Source organism: Gastrolobium bilobum, unplaced genomic scaffold, assembly GCF_033153095.1.
Source record: "Gastrolobium bilobum isolate Gb01-03AN ecotype WA unplaced genomic scaffold, APGP_CSIRO_Gbil_v1 utg20433, whole genome shotgun sequence".
NCBI classification, from domain to species: Eukaryota; Viridiplantae; Streptophyta; class Magnoliopsida; order Fabales; family Fabaceae; genus Gastrolobium; species Gastrolobium bilobum.
In genome coordinates this window covers 58,680-83,991 of record NW_026896419.1, presented here as the reverse complement: position 1 = coordinate 83,991, position 25,312 = coordinate 58,680, and the positions used below count along the sequence as shown (strand labels likewise).

The window sequence follows — 25,312 nt, the reverse complement described above, 5'->3', positions numbered from 1 at the left end:
CGAAAAGCATGCGGTTTTTAGTTAGAAAAAGAGGTTCCAACAATATTGCATGAAGATAATGCTGCTTGCATAGCTCAATTAAATGGAGGATACATCAAAGGAGACAGAACGAAGCATATGTCACCAAAATTCTTCTTCACTCATGATCTTCAACAAAATGGTGAAATTGATGTTCAGCAAATTCGTTCAATTTGGCAGATTTATTTACTATTACCCACTTCAAGTTTTGAGAATACAAGATTGAGATGCGTATAAACTCTTTTAAGTCTCCCTTTACTTGCAAAAAATGAAGAAGAAAAGGAACGAAGAAAATGGAAAGAAAAAATCTCCCCCACCCCCTTTTTTCTTTTTTTTATCCATATTCATAGAGATAGAATTCATGTCATAATTAAAGAACTAATGTGTAATTATTTTTCGTAATCAAAAATGATATTAAATAATGTTATCGTCAGGGGGAGTGAAATACATGTTGCACTCTTTTTTCCTTCACCGTGATTTTGTCTCATTGGGTTTTCCTGGTAAGATTTTTAATGAGGCAGCTTCTAGTACCTATTTCTTCTCAATAGGATTATTGACATCCAAGGAGGAGTATTATAAATAATTTAATTATTGGTTATCCATATCCGTTATATGACCATTGAAGAAGTTATGACCGTTGGAGAAGTAATCGTAGCTAATGATATTATTGTAACTTTCATGTCTTTTGAGCCTATAAATAAGACATATACAAAGCATCATGGATATACGAATAGACAATAAGAACATATTCCCTCTATCTCTCTTCCAATTATCTTTATATTTTATAACATATCTACAATTTTATTTTCAAATATTTAAATATGAATATTTGTTAATATTTTTTTTAAAACTATTATTTAATTGAATGCTTTAAAAAAAACGTGTATTGAACTAAATCTTCAATTATTAAAGATTTATACTATTACTCAATTTACTTTTGCACTATAATCATCTTCAAAATCAATCTTTAAAGATTATTATTATAAGAGAAAAACAATTGTCACAACTTTGTGTGAAAAGATCATATTTTGATATATATTTATTGAATTTTTAAATTCTCTCTCCTCCATAATATTTTGTCTTTCTCTCTACTCCAAATTTTGTAAAGGAAAAAAAATATTAAAGGCTAACAAATATATATCAAAACAGTGCAATTTTATTTAAAATGATACAATTATTATTACTATGATATGAAATAGCCTTCATTTATTGTTAAGTAAGGGTCAAAATTGTCGTAATATAAGGATCCCAATCTTATTTTCATAGGAAATGTGGAGAGCAGGGAGAGAAGGGGAAGTGCACGAAGTTTTTAGTATCAAAGTCTGGTAAACAATTATACAAAATTCTATATTCAATTCTTCAGCTTCTACGTGGAGAGAGGAGAATAAGAATGATGAGGCAATCAGATACAATTTTATAACACTTTGGAATTTTGATAGTACTCATCAATATTCGAGATTTTATCAACACTGGCTCGAAGTATTCTTCTCCCACTAACAAATATAAACAAACCGGCCTTTTTTACCCAGAGCTATTGTTAGAACTAACAGATATTTTGATAAGCCATACACAGTTCATATGGGGTATGCGCTCTGTGACATAATTTTGCTTAAATTTCTCAGTATGCTAGAACTCTTATATGATATTCTGTCTGTAACAAAATGATTCAGATGGGTTTGGTTCAGCCCTGCTTATGCTTCTTGCCACCAGCCAGAATGCGCTGGATTTGAAGACCTCGGCTGAATGCTTGGTTGAATAGCAGCCTAGTTTGGAATTCTGAAACAAATGGGAACCAAGCCAAGACGGCCACCGGTGTAAAGATAACCACTCCCATCAGGTATTCGTAGCCCCTTGCTAAAGCTTTGACAGAACTCCACATTCCAATGCCCTTCACCAATGGCCTGCATGCTTGTCCTATCTGCATATATATAACGCCACACCAATCAGAAAGAAGTTATTTTACATTCACTGTAGCAACAGGAATCATTAGGGAAGCTTTTCTAATTGCATGAATGAAGAAGGAAAAACCAAGTTACTTAGTTTAAGATCTTATATCAAGAGAAATGATTATCACATGTAATCTAATATTTTGAGAGTACAATATTTAATTAAATTAGCGATTGCCATGATGAGTGAGTGAACCATACTACTCGAGTCAGTAACATGAGACAACATAGGGATAATAATTATTCCTGAAGGTGTAAACAAGTGCCAAGACAGGCCTGACATAAGGTCTGGGATACAAATTAAAGTCAAGTGTATATTCGGCATGATCGTATTAGACAAATATGCACCAAAACAAGAGGTAATGACTACTAAAAAAGTACCTGTATAAGTGCCCATGCCGTTGGCAAAAAGGCTAGGAGGCTCGCAAAGATGTCTCCAACTGTGAGACTAAGCAGAGTAAACATTAAGCCCAGAGCGACAATGGCTCCAATAAACAGAAACAATTTGAGAAGACGAAACATCAACTGGAAATCTGCGCTAAACTTCTTTCTACCCATGGACACAATCTGCAGTTTCAGATGCCACCAATTAATAAAATCATTATCAAGCAAAAGCAGAAAAAATTCTTCATTCAGAATGAACTTTTTGATCACTGAATACCAACCTTCAAGATAATCATGACAGCCACTATCACTAGCCAGGACAGAGCATAAACCTGAAGAGAAAATGCATGTCAGAAAATTCTTCCCTATACAGTCATTTCTGTTATTTCTTTCATTTCTTTTTTTTCTGGTGAGTTATGGGGGTGGGGGAAGATTCTCTAATGAGATCATGGTATTTGGAAAAGGACTAAATGCTGCTATATCCAAGAAACTACTTCGTCTAATCCCTGTTAACAACATTCCGAATTACAGGAGTAAAAAAGCCTATTTTCTGTTAGCATGAATATTAGAGTATGAACATAAGAAGGGGAACCCTTTCATGTAGGTTCCAGAGTTTGACATGACAACATTAAATAAAAATTAAATAAGCAAGCAAGCATAATTACCATGATGCTCTTGTCACCTCTGGCTACATTGAGATGATACACAATCCCATACTGATAGACAAAGAAACGCAGGGAAAGAATAATCTCACAAATACGGCCAAAAAACCCAGTGTGCCGCAGATGCTCCTGTTCCTCATCCCACCATGACTCCCAACTCTTGTTTGAAGGAACACCAATACCACCACGACTACTTATCCATTTTTTCCAATCATCCCAATCGTCAACTATCTTTTGCCACTCAAATCCTGATGGATTAAAAAGGAAAGGAGAAAACAACCAAGAACAAACCAAAAACCACATTGACCATGAGAGAAGGCCATATGTTGCTGATTCAGGTGTTGCTGATCCATAAATCTTATAACATATGAGCAATATTGTGAGCTCAATCCCTTTAACGAAGTGACTCCTAGAGTACAGCCTATAATTTTCCGCAAACTTCTCATGTCGCACTACAAAACCACGCCCAGTTGCTCTGTATTTTGCCCCTCCATGCAGGATAGTGCGCCCAAAATAGTGCATCTTTGTCCCTAGTGAGAAAGTGAAGAAAACAGGTGCTAGCTGCAACTGCATTATTATGAGATCACCCAAAGCAGTTCTGAATCCTCTCTCTAGTCCAATTTCCATGACCATGGGCAAAGTCATTAGAAGTCCTATTTGAACAAGGGATTGCGAAGCCATTGCTGCCTTTAGTGCATCATCTCCCTTTCTCCTAGCTAACTTTACTATTGCAGTCTCAAATCCACTCAATGACAAGTATAGTTTGCCATATAGGAAAGCATAAGACGTGAGAACCACAATCTATGAATCAGCAAAAGAATGATTTATTGCTATGTGCAGAATTAAAAAAATAAAAATAAAAAATGCAAATTTAAATAGATATTAACCAAGACAAATTATATAGCTTCCCAATAGAAATCGTCAGCTCTCAGCATAACAATACTCAGTCAGGTTCTCATTTTGTAGGGCGGGGATATATATGGTTTAGTGTTCAAGTGATTAGAGATTAATTTTCATGTCCATTACTCATTGGGATTAACTTGTTTATTAGATATACCATTAGTTTAATTTTAATAACACAGTTTTGAACAAAAAAAAGTAAAAAATAAATAGCATCTATATAAAACAGCAAGTATTGTTTTGCTTTATCCTAAATGCATTAACCATTACCATTGAGCTGATAAAAAATCCAACCGTCGTAAAATAAAAAGATAGCATGCGGAAAAAGTCAAAACGATGCCCTAGCCGGTAGAGATCTCTGCTTAATATCTGCTCTCCGTTACCACAAGCCACTTTTGCTTCAAAAAGTGAGATTTGATTAAGCCCAACATCTCTACCCTTTCCAACTTGGATATATTCATGATGAGTAATATTCCCGCGTCGTAACGTTGAGTTGAATCCTATATAAGGAAAGGCATATGATGCAGAGGAAGAAATATCAAATATTACAGCAAAGAAAGATGTTTCAAGAATGTTACCAGCAAAAATGTCCTCGCTCAGATTGATGCCACGAGATGCCTTGCTAATTCCTCCACGGGTAATATGGAAAATTCTATCAAAAACATCCGGATGACCGTAGTGGAATCGTACCCTAGAATTGAACAAATCCATCATAAGCCAGAATACGTATATGTACTATACCCATTGTAATAGTTTATTTGTTGCAACAGTGGCAGAAGTGATGGAAAAGAAAAATTCAGTAGTTCACTAATCATTGTCTCCAAAAATTCAAATAGCATAGGAAATGACATCCAACGAGAAAAGGAAATAAGAGGGAAGGAGAAAGCAGAAAATTCATCAGTAAGCAAAACACGGATAAGTATCGTTTGAATAATACGTTAGCCTTTGAAGGTAGTTCTATTTATATTGCATTTGCTTTTCTCTTAAATAAAATCAGTGTTTCAACTTTGGATGAGGTCTTGTATGAGCCAATTGTTAAGCAGGAGGTTCCTGATTTATTATAGAAGATAAACAAGTACACATTATAAGTCAACCATGTCATGAAATCACTAGAGAAAAACTTACTTCAGGGGTCTCGCAAGAACTCTTTGACCGATTGTGACAAAGCTTGTTTCTTGATTTGACATAAACCAACCCAAAGAAGAGACACTGTATAGCAAGTGATAGATTTAAGTAATATAATAGGAACTTAACACAACAAAGTGTTCACTGTATGTGGAATAAAATTCATCAGACCTGCCAGTAAAGATATGCTCACGAACACCTAATATAGTGGGTCGGCGCACCCCGTGATCCTCGCTAAATTCTTCCAAAAGGTTACGCATTTTTAAAGCTTCTTCCAAGTAATTATCCTAGAAGAAATATGCAATACACCATCTTAATAGGCACTGACTCCCAGTTTCAACTTGTTATAGTTTCAAAGTTTATAATATTTTTCATTTAAAAGAAAAAAGTTTATAATGCTTTACCTGGTTCATGTCGATAGTCTGAAGAGCTTCCCCTCTAGTAAAAATGATGGCATGATTTTGATTTTCAGGCTTCCCTTCTCCTAACTTTGCTGGACCCGGCAGTTTAATTCGAAATATTTCCTTTTAGAGAAAATGATAAAACCATAAGTTCTAAGGTAACCATGAGTAAATTAACTTATTTTCTGATATCAATAAGCATTTACTTGGTCAAGGTTGTCCACAGCTTTGACCAATACAGAATAATAAACTTTCTGTACTTTTCCTCCTTCTCTTTCTTCAACTTCGTCAATATATGCCACACGAAGTGCGGGATTGCTACAAATGAAGAGCCAGAAATTATATTCTTAAATCAAGTGGATTTCAGAAAATTAAAAGCCAAATATTTATATTGTATTTGAACTGAGTTTAATTAATCAATTGGAGAACATACTTAACCATCAAATTCAGGATGTCTGTTGCATGGCGGTCTCCGCTACGCTTTTGATTCCCATAGTTCTGGCAGGTAGCAACATATGTAAATTTCATGTCAGCGACAGCCTCTAAACTGGCATATAGGGATCTCTGACTCTTTTTATCTTCCTCAGATGGGACGGCAATAGCTTTATAGCCATCAAGTATCTCTGCCCACAAGATAGCAGCAAAACCATACAATCATTATTCTTGGCAGACAACTATTCTTTTGTCAACCACCATGAAGAATATGAAAAGTCTTTTTATTATACATAGTGAATTGCATGTAAGTGACAGTCATTTACATATAAGAAAAGGCTAAGCCCCAGGATTTGAAAAAGATACAAGTCACATGCCTGCCACGGCCACAGTAGAAATTAGATTTATCTAAATAGCTCAGAATAAATCTTACCCTTTTCATTAGCCATATCAAGAAAAGCTTGGAGCTTAAGAGCCCGTCGGTAGTACATCATTCCTCTAACTGCATCAATTAATAAGTACAAGAGGCAAAATATTAATCAACCAGACCCTGCCTGTGGGGATGGAGAGGGAGAAGTCATGGTTACCTGTCCTGGAAAGAGTTTGTCCTCGTAACGAGGCCCAGTGCCGTAGCTGCAATATATGCTCATCTTTCTCCCATATTTCACTATCTTTCTTACAATCAAGTCGCTCCATGAAGTTATTCCACTCATCTGGTAAAATTAACTAGATTTTAGCCACTCCTTTCTCTACTAGCAAAATACAGTAAAGGTATACAGTGGTAGTTATTACAAACCAGGGAAGATCTTCTGCAAGTAATATATGATTGACACACCATCTTCGTTTTCAACCTCAAGGTCATTCTTTGAATAGACAGTCTCTTCACTGTAGTATGGAGTTAGGACACTGCAAACAATAAGCAAAATGCTATTATATAAGCACAGGTCAACTTCAGAATAGATCAGATTTCAACACTTATGCATCACAAATTGCTTTACAAATTAAATATTAAATAAATAACCCAGAAAAAGATAATGTGTCTAATATATAAGACTTTAGATGTGCAAAGAAAGATAGTATTCTTCATCACAATTTAAGGAAAACACCACATAACCCTAATGGTTATAGCATCTATTAGCTCTATGAAGATGTCAATATTCAATATGAATAAGTTTAATGTCCAGAAGAAAAGGATGAAGTTCATGCAGTTTAATATACAAAGCGTGACATTGGCATATATCTTCATTGCCATTTTTGAAACATGCATCAGACCTGAATGAGAGCATTTTACGAACGCGTGGAGCACGTGGCATGTCCATGAACAACGAATTGGAAAAGAATGCAATTCTTCTGCGCGCTTCAAGGTTTGTGGGAACCTCAATAGCAGATTCCCTCACCGTTAAGAGTAAATAAAGACGTCTAATCTGAAATATCATAATTATTCAGAAGTTATAGAAGAATGTGGATATTTCTTTTTTTTATATATAGAAAAAGAAATTTTATTAAGGAAGAAGAGAAGCATCTGAAAAGTTAATAATAATATAAACCATAAAAGAGTAACTATTGTAATTTTAATAATATTACTACGTACTTGTTCCTCCCATTGTGCTGTAACCACAGGAGGGAATAGGACAGCAGGTTTTGCATCAGTACCAGCAAAAAGTTGCCTTCCACTATCCTTACTACTATGATTAATTTCTGCCAATTCACTGATGAACATCACATTATGAAAAGCAAACATTATTATTTTTAATAAGAGCCACAAGTAATATTATATTACCAATTCAATGTGATTAAGTAGCCAACCTGATCTCATTCACCATCATATCACGAGTAAACACTTCTAACATGTCTTGCAACAAGACCACCACTGTATCTCGCTTTGATGAATCTGCATTTTTCTATAACCAGAAAGGAATATGTAAGCTTCCAGATAAGATAGTTAGAGACAAGCAACCATTCAGGACTACAAAGGGCAGATATGATTAGTTTTCCTTTGAATGACTCACCAAGATCTCCACAAGCTCCACGAATTTCTTACATAGGGAAGGCAAAAATCCCATTCGGAAATTTGTAAGAAGTGTATTCTTAGATATGGCGCTTTCGACTTCCCTAATGATGACAGAGATTGTCCTGTTCCATCACAGTGGATTCAGAACTGATAATGATATGGTTTTAATGAAACTTTTATAGCTTCAATTTTAAGCCCTAGTTAAGTAAAAAAAACAAAAACAGCTGAAATGAAATTTCGAATGGCCTTTCTAATGCAAGAAATTTCGAATTAATGTGGTTGAAACTAAAAATTTATTAAGCAAGTTAACCATTTCTTCCTATATTTATTTTGAGTTGTCAAGGGATCCAGAAAAATGATTTAAATATATAAAGATTAATAAATCAAATGCAAAAGCACATCATAAAAGGCTAATTTCTATTCATAGAGAAATGCTAGCAATGTACTCTTTGACACTGTTCCCAAAACTCTCTTTATTATTGGGTAAAATCCCACACTGGCCCTACAAGATAACCTGGCACCACTCTCTATTAGTGGAGCCAGCATAGTATTTCACCCAATAATAGTGTTGAAAAAAGTGAGTCAGATTGTTTGCTAGCATACCTCTTCATGGAATTCAATAGAAACAATAAGAGCCAAATTTGTAGTCTTTGTACAGAAAAGAACTTGGTAAAGGAAAGCAAGATAGAGTGCTAATAGAACTGGATCTCAATTGTGCTACCTAAAAAAATATGGGTAGGATTATTTATAACGTTACACTGATAATGCTTCTAGTATGAAGTGTAAACTAAAATGGACAAACATCAACAAGAAAAGATACTAAAAACTACCTTTTTTCAGCTTCTCCAACCAGCAAAGTATGCAGGACATTTTTAAAAGATTCATAGCATTCAATCACAGCACACTTCATGTATTCATCGGAACATATGCGCTTCCAAAGATCAGAGTCCCTTCCTCGAAATTGGGCTGCCATATCCAGAGCTATTGGAATCTGCAAAGGTAGAGCAGGAGTCAATTATATGAACTGGTAACAAACACAAGAATATAAAAATTTGAATTACACAGACCTTGCTTGCAAGCAGAAACGGTGGCCACTGAATTATTTTAAGGCTAGGATCTGATGAGTAAGGAACCAACAAAAGATCCATCTCCCTGGAGTGATGCAAACATAGTTTAGTCCTTAATAGGTGATGGACAACAAATCAAAAGATGAAGGAGAAAGAGTAGAAGCTAGGAGAGAGGACAGAGAAAAGAAACTAAAGAGTTTGACTTTGAGGCCTTTCCTATCACTTAAGATATCTTCCTCACGAAAACTACAAATAATTTCATTCCATAATTGGGCAAACTTAGCAGCTTCACTCCTTCGACTTGTAGAAATCTATACAAACATGAAAACATAAGTGAAGATAAATAATTATATTTAGCTTACTGTAGTTAGCAATGAAATGAAAATGTTATACAAACCTCAGCAAATCGCTTTGAGAAAGAGAATTTGTTTTTCTGTTTCTTGTCAGTAGGAACCAAGTATGTGTTGAATGCACCAGGCAATGACTGAAACCGTGACCTTAGCATGCTCAGAGTGCGTATCTGTTAAGCAAATAGATAACAACGTTAAGTGGCTGCTGAGAGATTGTGGCTTGAAGTACTTTACTCTATTTGGTCCCATAAGAGTAATCCAATCTGAAGTTCTCCCGTAAAATGAAAAGGGAAATTTGAGTCTAGTTACAGATTGGAGACTAAAAAATTTCTTATATAATATACATAAATGATGATCCAGTACTTTGTGTCCAAAAGGGTCTTATAAATTTCTTGATTAAATAGGTTCAAATTTTTTGTATGCTTTACATAAAAGAAGAAAACCAATAAAATAGTCAGTTCTCAAATTATCTCCAGATATAGAAAGATAGAAATAAGATAAAATTGACAATGACCTCTCCTAGACGGTCAAAGGCTCCAGTAACACCACCAGACACAGTTGAGAAGATGGCATACCAAATTTGAGTGTCCATGAAATAAACCTGCATTTGAAATGTAAACTCAGATGTTACACTGAAAAAAATTCATCCCGAACAAATGAAAAGAGCAATATATGTGAACATAACCAGGAAATATAGAATACGCACCATAATTACGGGAGCCCAGAGCGCAACAACTGCACCATAGTTATGTTGAGCTGCATAGACCAAAAATATTAGATTAATAGAATTAACAGTGTTACAATGGAATCATTAAAGATGAAGAAATTACCATGGGGGAAAAACTCATTCCAAGCAAAATCAATATGTCGAATGCTCATTATGTCCTTAGTTGGTTGAACTAGAGGTTTGATCTGAAGATAGAGAAAACAGTTAAAAGAAACCCAACAACTTCACAAGACACAAATAGGAATATAACAATGACTGCACGTGTAAAAATTACCTGGACAAAATAGCTGAAAGAAAATTTCGCAGCCAAAAGAATCACCCAGAAAAGAGTGTACCTGGAATTCAAAAAAGAAATTAGATGATGAAACAAATTTTAAACGAATAACAGGAGCACAAACCTTGAATAAATAACAGTGTTCTGTGAAACTCACTTTATGAGAGTAAATTGACTTTCATGCATTCCTCTTCCAATATAGATTCTTGGCTGCACAAGGAGAAATAAAAATTCAGAAATGAATAAATGATGCTCAAAGATCCCAGATTATTTAAAAGAGAGGCATTTTTCAGGAACACAGGAAGGCTTTTGAAAGATTAAAAACCACTAACTCATTATTCATGCATTTGGAATATAGAGAAAAGAGTATATTAAAAACAAAAAGTATCATCATCTGGCCTCTTGATTGAGTTGTCAGTTCAGACTTTGAATTGCAATTACACCAAAAAAAAAAAAATCTACGGCTACAAACTTGGATGCTTTGGTAGATGATAGATGCTGCCATTATGTACAAAATTCTGATCATTAATAGAATATCAATTTTATGGCCATATTTTTTCTTAAAGAATATAAAAGTTCTCACTTAAACATTGCCACAAAAATATTGCAGAAAAATATACAGAAATGGAAAGATTTAGGGCAACTAAAGTTGCTGGAAATTTAAGGAGAATGACGAGAAAAACTTTAGGAGTTTTGAAATTTACAGAAACTCATTAACAAATTTGTCGCCACAAATAGTTAGCATTCCTGTAATGATGCCAAGGAGAGTGGAAGAAAACCTTTGATCAGACAAGTTAAATTACATCAAACTGCAGGATTAATTGTTTAAAGTTATTGTTTATTTTCAAGATAATATATTACAAAAACAAACTGAGGACATGTAGAGTCAAAATAATTCAGTACTAAGCGCTTTACTATCCTACCAGTTATGGAATGTGAATGTGAACACATATTTGTCTGTACATGTACTTGTGCATTAACTAATAACTACAGGCACTTAGATCCTTAAGGATCATGCCCACCACAAAAAGTCCTTGCCAGTTATATAAGATGTGTGAACTTAACATGACAGATATCAGTGTTTTCCATTCAAATAAAATTGACAAAGCAATTTCTTCCTACTGATTCCTATAGTAGTCAGGTAGATACATGCATTACTTGCACAATGAACAATAAATACATTGAAATAAGCATCGTACCAACACAATAATTTCAGTTTATAATTATGAAGAGAAATAGCTAAATGTGCAAGTGAAATAAGATAGCACAAGTACCTGTGACCACCATAAGAGGAATCTAACTATGTGCCAGTCTGAGTTTTCAATCCAACGCCTGAGCATTGGGAAAAGAAAGAGAACAGCTGCTAGTAAATTTGGAAGCAGATACACCGCAACTGCCAAGATATACAATGGTGGAAGCCCCTTTGTTTGATGAATAAAGGAAAGCAACTTCTGAATAATCGCAGGGGCACCCTTGAAGGAATGCACATATAAGAGTGGAAGAGCAATAGCCCAAAAAAGACTAACAATGACTTTAAGAATATTTCGTAGCACATCGGTGAATCTCCAGCGATGATAGCCTGGAAAGTTCAGAACCAGGTCCAAGATACCTACATCAAAATAAAGATGAGCAAATGAAATGTCAATTCTTCAAGTACTAGGTTAAACCAACATCAGTAAAAAAAATTCTAGTAACTAGTGCTTATGATAGTAGCATATTAAATATACATATACAAAGCCACTTAAGTGAATATATCATACTTTGAAGAAAGCGGAGGATGGCTGCTGTGATGAATATGCTAGAGAGATTATATAAGACATTTTTCTCAAAGATATCCATCAATGAAATCCCTTTCCATGCAATAATGATAATCACCTGCGATAAGAATATTCAGACCTTCTCAGAACAATAGTCAAGGGAAGTATTGGCATAAGCATTTCCTTCTTTTGAAAACAAGTACCTGCAAACCCAGTAAATAAAAGGTCCAAAGACGATCAAAACTGCGGAAGATGTGCCAGAATGACCGTGTCTCAACAAAATTTGATTTACCAGTTCTTCCAGGTTTTTTCGGAGCACCCTTTCTTCCCTGATATGGAATTTATATAAGCATTGAACCAATGAGTATTTTACATTCAGGCAAGTTAGATCTAAGAGAATAAATACCTATGCCAAATTATATGTTGATTTAAAACATTTACCAATAAGTATTTTACATTCAGGCAAGTAACTTCTAAGACAATAAATACCTGTGCCAAATTATATGTTGACTTGAAAAATTCACCATCATCACGCATGGGCCACCCAAGAGAAAAGCAATCAGGTGACCTGCAACAGAATGCAACAAAATTCAAAACAATAAATTGTCAATAAACAAAAGATGAAACAAGCCAACGAAGTCAATTTCAATAAGAAATAAAAATCCTAAAAGCCAAACGAACCAGAAATACTCATTTAGATCATCATAGTTGCACCAATCTGAGTGAGGAGCCTTTCCATCTCCGCTCTTCTCAGCTTCCTGTATTAATTAGTGTGATCATAACTCATTACCCAGAAGAGAGGTACCTGAAGTATGCTGACATTGTCCATATCAGAAAGAACCATACCTTTTCAATTACTCGGTATATGGGAGTTATAACCTTGCGCAGGAATGCCTCATCATCACCACCATAAGAAGGCTTGATGTTTTCACCGGTAACAATGCTGACATTTCCAGCCAATAACCCGTGAAGTTCATATGCCATCTGAAGTTATAGTTGGCTAGTATTAATACATGCAGTATATCACTAATAAATACAAATTAAAAATTAAAAAAAAAAAAATATTTCATTGGCACAGACATTCTGGCACAAGATACTTGTGAAACATATGAAAAATATGTACTCACATTGTGAAATATGTAGCATAGGCATTCTGGCATGAAGCGAACATTGGATGCTTCACCCCATATAAGAAGATACAAGCCCATATAAAGTAACTTCCTCTGTTGTATCTCTTGCTGACCTTGAGGGAGTCTGTACGAAAGAACAAGATAAGCACTTTTAGAATAAAAAATTTCATATTTGTTCTCAAATAATTGATGGGGAAATGTAGGACAATTGTTTGCTCATGGAGATATTGTTACCGTAAACTATGTTTTCGTCCCAAAAAATTACACCAATTTTTGTAATTCTTAAAAAGATCATTCAAAACTGCATCAACAGCGCGATCATCGAGCTGCATTTGCCAAAAAGAAAAAAGAAATTTACAAAGTCATTTAACCACAGGTCAAAAGCAAAGCAGGTTACCCTAATAACTAAATAAATGAAGTTTTGACAAGATTTCTCATGATTTCTGATTTAACTCTATGAAGAAGCAAGAGACAGATACATGCCTTATTGAGAGGCTCAGGTTTGGGCTGTAGCCTTATGTGAGAGTTAGCAAGAAGCAGAATCAAGTGCTCTCTCTGGTTCCTGACGTTGTCCCTCTGAGCCAAAATAAACCAAATACATTAAGAATTTGTAGGGGCTATCCAAAAAACTTTTAGTCAGTCATAATAATTACAGAGTATAACTAACTGTAATATTATTCCAGCTCCAGCTCAGCTTTTTGATGTGCACGTTTTACGCACGCACGTTTTACTAGCACGTTTTATGCTAGTGTGTATATATATATATATATATATATATATATATATATATATATATATATATATATCAGTGTAGCTACCTGTATTGATTCATTATGAATAAGATGATTTCTTTGAAGTTCACTAAGATGGTATCAGAGCACAACTAACTAACTGAACTAGCTAATTAGAATTATCCACATGTAAAACGTGCACAGCAAAAAGCTGAGCTGAAGCTGGAATAATACTTGTGTAATAATAATCTTTCTCCTTTCCCGTTCTATTTGGGAGAAAAAAAGACATGCCTGGAACCCAAACATGGCTCTAAGCCAATCAAGCAGATCCAAATCTCCAGTTCTCTGCCTATGCTGCTCGAATGAACTAGGCCAGTTCAATCCACGAGTATTCCAGAGCGCAGAAACGGCTGCCTTAATCTATAACAAGGAAAGAAAGCCAAGGAATTCAGTGCAATGGCGAAACGAAACAAAGACTCATCATCAATCATGGCATAAGGGTACCTCTTCAAGCTGCATAATAGGCTGAGAAGCCCCAGCAGAATCCAATGGAAGAATGTTAAAAGGAGCATAAATCTCCGTCTTTTCCTGGACATCTCTTGCAGCCGCAATAATCTGAATACACAAAACTCATTGCTGTCACGTCTCCAAGACATGAATGCTGAAAGAAAACCATTTTCACAACAAAATGAAAAAAAAAAATGTATAGATAAATCAAGACTAACCTCAGGAGCTACTTCTTCGACCTTCTCAGTCTTATTAACGGCACAAAGCACTTCAAAAAGAACCCCAGCAGTCTGGTAAGCTTTACCAAGCTGTGCTCTGCAAGAGAATTTCAAGGGCAGAAGGAAAAGAAGAGAACCATTTAAGCACAGAGAGGAAAGAGGTATCTACATTTAACATAACACACACCGCGTGAAGGGTATGTACCTATCAGCCTGCTCTCCTTGGTCAAGAGCTCTGACATAATGCTCATAATATTGCTGATAATAAGCCTGGATTTCCCTTGCATCTGTCTTCTTAAGACGAGCTGCAAGACTGGACGCATTGTCCTAAAGTTCCAGAAATAATGTAAATTGAAATGTGAATCAAAAGGCTACACTCCTCACTGACACCCTTTAAATAAGAGGGGGAAAAAATTACTTAGTTCAGTTTTTTCAGGAAACCCATAATCTGTTATTGGGAACGAACCAAATGATTTCCTCGTCTCGTTAAAAGACCACCACAACACAATAACCAATTAAAACTCTACCAAACCAATCCCAGTTCTCCACTGCTCCCATTTCCAAAAATATTTCCCAAATGAACCTAATCGTGTTCTTGAATCCCATGCCCGCAGGGAAATGAACTATAACGTCTTCAGAGTCCATTACAAGAGAAATTAGGTGTATAGTGCTGAAATGGAACGAGATACTCTGAACCGCGACACTGTATGCTTTGCTAGGGAAAGTCGTTTAAACATAATAATAGATAATAAATTAAGCTATACTTCATTTTATTTTAAAAGATGTAAAGTTGTGTCATTGTAAGAGAGAAAAAGACATAGATAGAAGAGGAAAGAGAATTGACAAAAAAAATAAAGGTACGAGTTTCACCTCTCTCTGTGAGAGTGAAAGAATATAAGTTATGTCATTTAAAAACATAAATATTTTTCCCATAAATTAATAATAATAATAATAATAAAAGAAAACTTTATTTTTGATTTTGTAATTTATCATTTGATTTACGTGATTTTAAACATATCACTTAAATCTAATATGTTTAAATAATTTATCTTTTGACTCGTGTGATTTTCAATTTTCTCTTAGATATTTTGTGATTAAAAAATATTTCACTTAGATTTTTGGTGATTACAAAAATAAAATTTTTAAAAATAAATATTTAAAATAAATTTTTCCTCTTTTTTATTTAAAATAATTTATTCTTGAATTTTATTTTATTTTATCTATTTTTACTCTAATGTTATCTAAAAAAATAAATATATTATTTTGATAACACATATTTAATTTATCTTAAATAATATTTTTTTGATTTCAAATATATTTTAAAAATAAAAGAGAAAAATTATTTTAAATATTTATTTTTTAAATCACGAGGGATCTAAGTGAAAAAATTTATAACTACAACAAATTTAAGTGAAAATTTAAAATCATACAAAATTAAATAATAAATTATTTCAGCGCAGTTAATTTAAATGATAAATTTAAAATCATAAAGATTCAAGTAATAAATCACAAAATCAGAATGAAAATAAAAAATTTCCCTTATAATAATGCTTCGTGCCAAGTCAAGTGGCTGAGATGGAAAAAAGAAATTAAAAGAAAAAATTGGTGCAGGTGTTCTTATTCTATTAGCAATTAATTGATTAATTAATTAAATATTCAAAGCATATTCTATTATATTATACAGGACTACAGGAGTAATGGTACAGATTAAGGAACAATGAAAAGCTAAGAAAAAGACAAAAAAGAAAAAAGAAAACTGGGTATCATTTTAAAGGATGTAAAGTTGTGTCATTTTAAGTGAGAGAAAAAGATAAATAAAAGAGGAGAGAGAGCTGACAAAAAAATATAACTGTGTAAGTCTCACCCCTAACATAAGTCGTGTCATTTAAAAAGATAAACACTCTTCCCAGAAACAAAAACAAAAATACTGATTTATTAGAGAGAAGACAGACAGAGTTATAGCCTGCCTACGTACCCTCTCCAATCGCTGCAGCAACAGCGTCTTAAACTGTCTCACACCACGCCCACTGGAGCTCTGATCCAACCTATGCGCCTTCTCGAACGCATAGAACCGACCTTCCAAATAACAAACAAAACAAATCAAGCAATTTCAGCAAAAACTGATCAAATGAAAATGAAAATGAAAATGAAAATGAAAATGAAATGAAATTGATGTAAGTAACATAACATACAAAGATAGGCAACCCTAGGGCGTTCGCTTTCGATCTCATTGGCCACACGGAGAATAGGAGAGATGGAAGCGAGTGAGGAGGGGACGACTTCGTTGTCGAAAACCTCCGTCGAGAAGGTGGTCATGGCGGCGCTTCTCGACGGCCGCCGAGTTAGCGTCTGAGGTGCCGGCTCGAGATTCGACATTGCTGTCGACCACCTCGACGCTCCCTACGCCTTCAACTCTCAACCACTCCCCTGTTATTACAACGCAAATGCAACCATATAAATAATGCTGCATCTTCAAAATTAATAACATAAAATACAATCGTGAATTGAAATGCATGTTATGTTTAATTTTCGCTTCAATGAACCTACCTCTTGTGTAGACCTGAGAATTCAAAACCAAAAATGAAAAAAAAAAAGAAAAAGAAAGATAAGATCTCAAAAGAAGTTGGAGCGTCTCCCGCGTAACGCTGCAACTTTTGGTTATGGACAGAGGAAGAAAAAGGAATGGACAAGAGAGAGAGAAAGAACGCGGGAGAATCGGAAGAATATGACACATGACACGTGGCGGAATGAGAGAGTGGTGATTAGATGTAAGGGAGAGAGGGAGAGAGAGAGGAATCACTGGACCAACACCGTTTCCGGAAGCAAGAAACATTTCAGAGAGAAAACACTTTTGGTTATGGACTTTTTGTTTTTGAACACTTCAAAGTCCCTTTTTGTTCGTTCTGTTTGCATTTTATTTCTCTCCTTATTTTATTGTTTTTTTTTTCCTTTTTTTAGTACTGAAACCTGTAAAGGTTAGAGTAGTGTTTAAAAATCAAAGAAATGTTACGACTTTGACCTTGACTACTCCAAAGCTCTGTGGTGATGGCGGTGTGGCTATCTGTCACGGTCATTCCTTTTTGGTCTGAGGGAGAGTCTGTCCATTTTTATGCAATGTTTATTTAGCCATATCCCAGAAGGAAATCACTCCATTATAGAACAAAAAATTAAAAATATACATTGAAGAAATTGTTGTAATTATTTTCATTAGAAACTATACTTGCACGCTATTTAACATATAATATTATGGTGTATTCGAGTGATTTGTCTAACTATACCAGAACTGATCAAGAGATTAAGGTTTAGTTAATTTATTCGAGTGATTTGTCTAACTGTTCGCGCAGTTGATTAATCGTTAAGGAATAGCTTCGATCAGAAAAACACATAAAAACTTTTACAGCAATACTGCTTCTGCTGCGTCATTCGGTCAAGCAATTACGGTCCCTACAATATTTCATTTTTCTTTCTTCGGGTGGGGCAGAAAATGGTTATAAAGATTGAGCTTCAAAGGTGAAGAACTTAAACCATGCATTTGAAAACACATCTCAAATGAGCGTGTAAGAAGAAGCAACATGAAAAAAAAAAAAAAATAGTTATCATTATTTCCTGATACATATACATGCGATAAGATTTTTTTACACTAAATCTTAACCATTGATTTTCTTTAATCCAAGGTTATAATTTATTGAGAATTATTAATTAATTAATAAATGTAACTCAATAAATTATAACTGTCAGATTGGCGAAAATCAATAGTTAGAATCTAGTGTCAACTTTTTAGTAATCATTTGAAACCTCATTCAAGAGTCGTTAGAACAATGAAAATCAACGGTCTTACATGATTACAAATCATAGTCGTTAGATCAAGTCAAGATCCACGACTTTCAAATGAGGTATCAAACTTTTTGTTTAATACCGGTGTTAAATGATCATGTTTCATATAAAAATAATTTCAATTGATACAAGTATAAGAATATCAAAACTCTTGCACCAAGTCAAGAAACATGCCATTATTGGATTAAGAAGCCCATTGCGGAAGAAAATTTTGCGGGAGCACATGTACATTCATATATGTATATTGGTGTAGGCTTGGATAGTTAGCAATTTTGCAAATGTTTTCTGGACCTATGCATATATGGCATAACTTGACCAACTCCCACATTAGCAATCAAGTAAACGCTGCGTTTTTTTGTAGTATGATCCTATCAACACTCTCGCATTAGATTGGCATACAAATTTATGTAACTAGTAATTTTTTTTTGGTAATCTATGTAACTAGTAATTATTCAGCCTATTGTATGGTTATATTTTATATTTAGGTTAATTTTTAAAAATGTACATATAAAAACTTAAGATACAGTATTCAAAATTCTGAATAAAATATTAATAAATAACTTAAATAGAATTTTAAAAAATATTAAAAAGTTGACATAATTAATTAATTTAAAAAAATTAATTTTAATTCAAGTTAAGAAACTGAATTAGTAATAATATGTCATATTCCAATAAAAATAAATCAAAAACATAAATTGTTTTTGAAAAAATTTACTATATTAAACATAAATTAACGAGTTGCATGTCTATTTCCAATAAAAGAACGAAAAATAAGACACACCCGAACACTCTTCATTAGCTAGGTTTTTTGACTTGTAAGTAGCGGCTACCAAGTGTCATGCATGCACGAAGTTTAAGCATGTGCTTGAACGTTAGGTTAGCAAGACAATTTCATAGACACAAATCACATCAAATTACATATGTATGGATCAAAATCCGGTAGAGGGTTTGATCAGGTCGATATAATTGATAACATTTCAACATGTTTCGTTTTAGGTCGGACACCATATGGTTATTAGAGAAATTAATATAAAATTATGAAAGATTCATCACTTATTAACTTAAATTTTTAGATGATGATATGATTGTTTATCATGGTATCAGATCAAGTCGTGACCACAGGATTACGAGCTTGATTCTTTATGACCTCCACTTTCTAATGGAATTAAGTCAGCACAAGATAGAATAAAAAAAGGGCATGTGCAATATTCACGCTTCAAGCTCAAATAACTCTTGCGTGACGGGTATGTTAGAGAGATATAATATAAAATCATTACAGGCTAATCAATTTTTTAAATGAGTTGGTTGCTTTAGGTTGAATTGGTTATTTATATGGTATCAGAGTCTGCTTGACCAAGTGGTCAAAAGTTCGATCCTCACCGCCCTCATTCTATTAATAAATAATTAAATATTATGGATTTTCTTAGCATAAGTAAGCAGGGTCTGTATATTGTCCACCTTTCAAGCCCAATAAGTCATTGTGTGAGGGGGCATGTTAGAGAAATACAATATACAATCATTAATGTGGTATTCACTTAATAACTTAAGCTTTTGGGTTGAAATAGTTCTTTATCAAAGCGAAAAATATGAATCGAAGTTTGAAAAAGGGGAAGGAGTCCTCAACCCCCAACATATAGAGGAGGAATTATTCACTCACATAGTTTGGGCTCCTAGAATATAACGCCCTTGGGGCTTTCTATTTGATTGTATCGAAAGGTCCAATGAATTATGATTTCTTTATTGGGCCGGGTCATTTTGGGGCAAGCAAATCATTTATGATGAAGAAGATGGGCTTTAAGAGAATGATTCAGAGTTCTTGCAGGGTGGAACAATGCATTACCAGACACGAGATAGATATTCCAAAGAACAAGGCTTTTTTGGAATAAGTCGATTCATTTGGGAACCTGCGGATCTACTCTTTTTCCTATTCAAAGATCAGGATTTTGTCTCTGTGTTTTCACATCAAGAATTCTTTGCAGATAAAGAGATGTCAAGGGGGCTTCTGACTTCCCAAACAGAGCTTTCTACATCTATATATAAATGTTGGTTTATCAAGAATACGCAAGAAAAGCATTTCGAATTGTTGATTCATCGCCAGAGATGGCTTAGAACCAATAATTCATTATCTAATGGATTTTTGCGTTCTAATACTATATCCAATGGTTATCAATATTTATCAAATTTGTTCCTATCTAACAGAATGTTATTGGATCAAATGACAAAGACATTATTGAGAAAAAGATGGCTTTTCCCAAATGAGATGGTTATTGCTATCTGCTCCAATAACGAATCATTGGTTTAACTAAATAACTATATAAAATAGATAGACCTTTCTTTTCTCTTCATCTCAGGTTGATCGATCTTCTCATTTAAAAGATCCCCTATAACGATAATACTCATTCCAGTTGACCGAGCCTAATTCGAATTGTTTTGTTCCGTAGCAAAGAGATCCATAGGGTAGTTTGTCCTATTCAGATATTCACAACCACGAAGTACTGAATTTTCTTTCTTTTCGAATAGGCCCTGAAAGGAGAAGGAAAGTTGCAATGCTAACAAACGTCTATTATTGAATTCCCTTAACCCAAGAGTACAGTACCCATTTGATTTTGGGAACGTCCGGTGCCAAAGTCATTGAATGGGTAAGTTGTCAGTCCCTAAAACGAACTATGTAATGTTCTTTATTAGCTAGATTATGTGTAGGTGGGCATTTTACCAAAGGTTTCTATTATATCAATCTACCCCTATGTGATTCATGTTGAAGCATAATAGAGAATATCACTAAGATTTCGTGATCCATTGTCGAACTTATTCCAATTCAATATTATGCCTTGAAGAGGACTTGAACCTCCATGCTCTGTATCACGAGATTTTGAGTCTCGCGTGTCTACCATTTCACCACCAATTCAATAACAGATCTCAATATCATAGGCCGCTTTTCGACTTGTCCAAACTTCTTCAGAAATTTCTCCTTTAAGTGGTCGCGATGGTGAGAGGTTTATCAAGTCAACAATAGTTTTGAAGGCTTCACCCTAGAAAGATTTCGGCAATCCAACATTGGATAGCATACTTCAGACCTTTTCTTCAATAGTTCGGTTCATCCTTTCAGCAAATCCATTCAGCTGTGGAGTCTTAGGGGCGTCTTCTCAAGTCGAATCTTGGTCACTCTACAGTACGCATGAAACGGGTCTCAGTACTGACCACCATTGTCAAATCAGAACACTTTCAGCTTCTTGTCAGTCTCATTTTCCACCATAGCATGAAATTCTCTAAAGGCTTGGAGTACCTGATCTTTAGATTTCAACAATTATACCTACACTTTGCGGGAATGATCATCAATAAATGAAACAAAATACTTATATCCGCCAAAGGATCTTTCCAATATTACATATCTCGGTATGGATGAGGTCAAGAACATACCTATTTCGTCTGGGTTGATCCGCTCACAAAAGAAACTTAGTGTTGCTTTCCAACTAGGCAATGCGTGCAACTCTCCAGCGCTTTCCCTTTCAACCAGGTTAGTAATCCTTTTTTGTTTAGAATTTGGACTCGCTCATGTGGCCAAGGCATTTGTGCCACAACTCCATGCTAGGTCCATCTCGAATAGAGTTGGCTTCTCCATCATTAATTTTTCATTGCATCATGTACAATGAGCCTTCTTTCTTATCTCGGACAACCACCAAATTTCCCTTGACCAATTTTCATATATCACTTTCGAAGTAGTTAACTAACCCTACATCGTCAAGCTTGCCAACTGAGATTAAGTTCAAACGTATGTCAGGCACATGCTTTATATATTTCAACACAAGTCGGAATCCGACATCCGTGGTCAGGGTCACATCATAGACTTTACAATCCATCTTGTCACCTGATTTTCCATCTTCACGACTCCAAAATCATCACCTTTATAAGAGGAGGAAAAACCCTTGTTGGAGTAACATGGAAGGAGGCACCGAAGTCAGCAATCCAAGTGCAGTCATCATATGCAACATTCAAAAAATTATCTTCACCGAGTAAAATTACCTCAGCATCAGCTTTGGCAACCACCACAGTGGTGCTTTTGTCTTCTTTCTTCTTCAAAATGATCTGACCCGGCTTACTAGTGTCGTTCTTCTCATCTTTCAGCTTCTTGTGATCGGGCTTCCCACAATAGAAGCACTCCAACTTATGTTTCGGCCTTGACCGACCTCTGGACTTATCACGTGCATCATGATCCCAGCTCTTGCTTTGACCCCAAGCGTCAGACCTTCCTCTGTTCTTAGCAATGTTGGCATCGAACGTGTTTGTTACACCTTGTTCTCTACTCTTAGATTCTTCATTTAGGAGGCTGTTTGTCACAGTTTCTATCGTCAACTTACCATTAGGAGTTGAGTTGCTCAAAGTCACCACTAGAGTATCCTAGCTTTCTGGCAGTGAGCTCAGCAGCAGCAAAGCCTGCATCTCGTCATCAATCTTCATCTCGGCCTTAGACAATTGATTCACAATACCTTTGTAAGTGTTGAAGTGCTCAATTATACTCATACACTACAAGAAATCTGTCATTCAAAGGCAGTTCATTTTTACCATCAAAGGCGGTTATAACCGCCTGCAATTACTTGCGTAAGCGGTTGGACAACTGCCTCTGTTACTACCGCGGAGACATCATTCTTCGATGATTTTACAGAACCGCTGGAGTAACCGCTTATAGAATTAGCCGACGGTTCTTTTAGCGGGTGATGCAGACGGCATTCATTTCGAGAATCATTAAAAATAATTCAAAGGCGATTAGTTGAACCGCCTGTGGTTTTAAATTATACCATTTATGTTTTTACAAAAGTGGTTCTTAATATTGAGATATAACGACAATTTTGATGTTGGCCTGAACCTAGAATTTTGATTTATTTTAAGTTGCATAATAAGATTTTTTTTGTTTTTTTTTTAATTAATTTTCCTTAAAAAATATCTTTATACACAGAAAATTGTACACCATTCATCTAATGGACATATTACTCACATACATATAAATGATACCAAGTGTATGTAAAGCCAAGCACTCATTCATTCAGGGCAAAATATTGGTCATACATTCATAAAAGAAAATTACAGTTATACGGAATACACTGAAATTGCAAGCAAAGAGAACTCAATCTTTCTGAAGATTTCTCTTAAACATTTTCACTCTGCCAATAAGTATAGAACCTCTTTTTCTTATGTTGTAAGGCCTCTATCTTAAACTAAAATTTTAAAATGCATCAAAGTTCATCATGTATTCTTTGTTCTAAAGAAGCCCCTGTATTGTGAGCACGATCACCTCTGACTTGATGAAGATTTATGTCATCTGCAGTAGCTTAGCGTCTTGGCTCTGCCTGCCCCACCACACCAGCCTTTACGGCTTTAGTAACCCTTCTCTACAACACAAGTAGTCCAATCCGCTTAAAAAAAAATACAGAACAGCGAAGGAGAACAACAAAAAGACAAGACCAACTATCACCCTGTTCGAATATAATTTGAGTTAACAACTAGGATTTAGGAAGACCAAATAAAGAGTGCAGAGAATAAAATACATTTATTTTTTTCTTTCCATACCTGTCCATGACATGTTGATGTTGCATAGTGGAGAGCAGATTTCAAGTTCTCATCAACAATGAGTTATATTCACTTTCAGCCTTTTGTAACACTCCAGTTGATTCATCTATATATCCAAGCAATTTTGTAAAACAAATATCCGAATGAAGTTATTTTCCATTCCTCATAATCATCATAATTGAAACAATATTTCAATTCGTCAAGCCTAAACTTATATCTTTCAACTAAAGTCTTTATTTTAAAGAATAAAGATGTGTTAGAGAATAAAGATGATTTTCTATTTTAAATAATAATATCAAATGAACTTGAACAATTCATTCACCTGAGAAATGACAGAGAAATAATCGTTATGGGGATTGCTCCTCTGTGAATGCGCAGGATTGATCCGAAAATAACATACTTCCAACCGGCGGTAGCCTAAAAAAAAGCAACATCACCGACAAATAATCAACCAAAGACATAGCCTACTAAAAATCAACTAGAAGATCAAGGACCAACCCAGAAAATTAAAAAAATAAAATAAAATGAATTAAAAGCATTTAATAGCACAAGCAGAGAGCATCAAAGAACCAAACTATCAGAACAACCAGTTTTGAAAGTAATAGCAAATGAAATACAGAAAAAAAGACCAACATGCGTACACGAGAATGAGATCTTATTAAATAAAAAAGAGTAAAACTTTAACGGTTTTAAGGTGTTAGAAAAAGAGAAAATCTGTTGGGCTTTATAGCCTCTTTAAGTAAAAGGAAGTACCAGATTCTATCAAGAACCCAGGATGTGTTGGAAAAAGGATGAGAGAAAAAAGAACAAACAAATACGGAAGAGAAGAGAAAGAAAAAAGAGGTAATTAGCAACATGCAAATCATCAAATCGCAAAACTTCAAGATAGTAATAGCATTCTATTCAAAAACCCAAATAAGAGAAGAAGAAAACTAACCCATCGATTGAGAGAGACGAGGGACGATTTAGAACTCAGTTTATGCAATCCATCGATTGAAAAGAGATGAGGGACGGCGCACAAAAAGAGACGATAGGCTTTGAGACATTAGGGTTTGTGAGTGTTTTGTGGAAAAGGGAGATACAAAAAGATTTTGAGAGATTAGAGTGCATTTTTTTATATGACATATCCAACAAAAATAAATGGGAGGGAAAATGGTGCACCAATCCGAAAATGAATCATCTTTTGCAGTTATTAAATTAATTTAATAATTAAATTTCAACTTAAACGCCACAGAGACCGCCTTAACATGACAAATAATGAGGTGGTTTGGTATTT

The 25,312-nt window shown here is 34.7% G+C and overlaps 1 protein-coding gene and 1 non-coding gene across 2 annotated transcripts; both read right to left on the bottom strand.

Annotated features, from left to right (window-relative positions):
- Positions 1–1,513: 1,513 nt before the first annotated feature.
- On the bottom strand, positions 1,514–17,016 carry LOC133299626 (callose synthase 5-like). The gene is made up of 42 exons (XM_061499107.1): positions 16,833–17,016; positions 16,616–16,716; positions 14,846–14,967; positions 14,641–14,737; positions 14,420–14,530; positions 14,207–14,335; positions 13,668–13,760; positions 13,419–13,510; positions 13,182–13,308; positions 12,901–13,038; positions 12,736–12,812; positions 12,544–12,622; positions 12,258–12,383; positions 12,058–12,172; positions 11,572–11,906; positions 10,455–10,507; positions 10,298–10,358; positions 10,127–10,208; positions 10,003–10,052; positions 9,811–9,897; positions 9,344–9,466; positions 9,150–9,257; positions 8,947–9,027; positions 8,710–8,870; positions 7,878–8,001; positions 7,675–7,769; positions 7,460–7,577; positions 7,141–7,292; positions 6,665–6,774; positions 6,456–6,581; positions 6,302–6,370; positions 5,870–6,059; positions 5,643–5,754; positions 5,440–5,559; positions 5,207–5,322; positions 5,036–5,119; positions 4,489–4,601; positions 4,181–4,410; positions 3,014–3,811; positions 2,630–2,680; positions 2,346–2,531; positions 1,514–1,936 (listed from the first exon to the last, which is right to left on the bottom strand). The coding sequence occupies exons 1-42, from the start codon at positions 17,014–17,016 to the stop codon at positions 1,700–1,702; spliced, it is 5,763 nt and encodes a 1,920-aa protein (XP_061355091.1). The 3' UTR covers positions 1,514–1,699.
- Positions 6,287–6,373, bottom strand: LOC133299636 (small nucleolar RNA J33). The gene has a single exon (XR_009749958.1). It is a non-coding gene; the product is annotated as a small nucleolar RNA J33 (small nucleolar RNA).
- Positions 17,017–25,312: the final 8,296 nt, after the last annotated feature.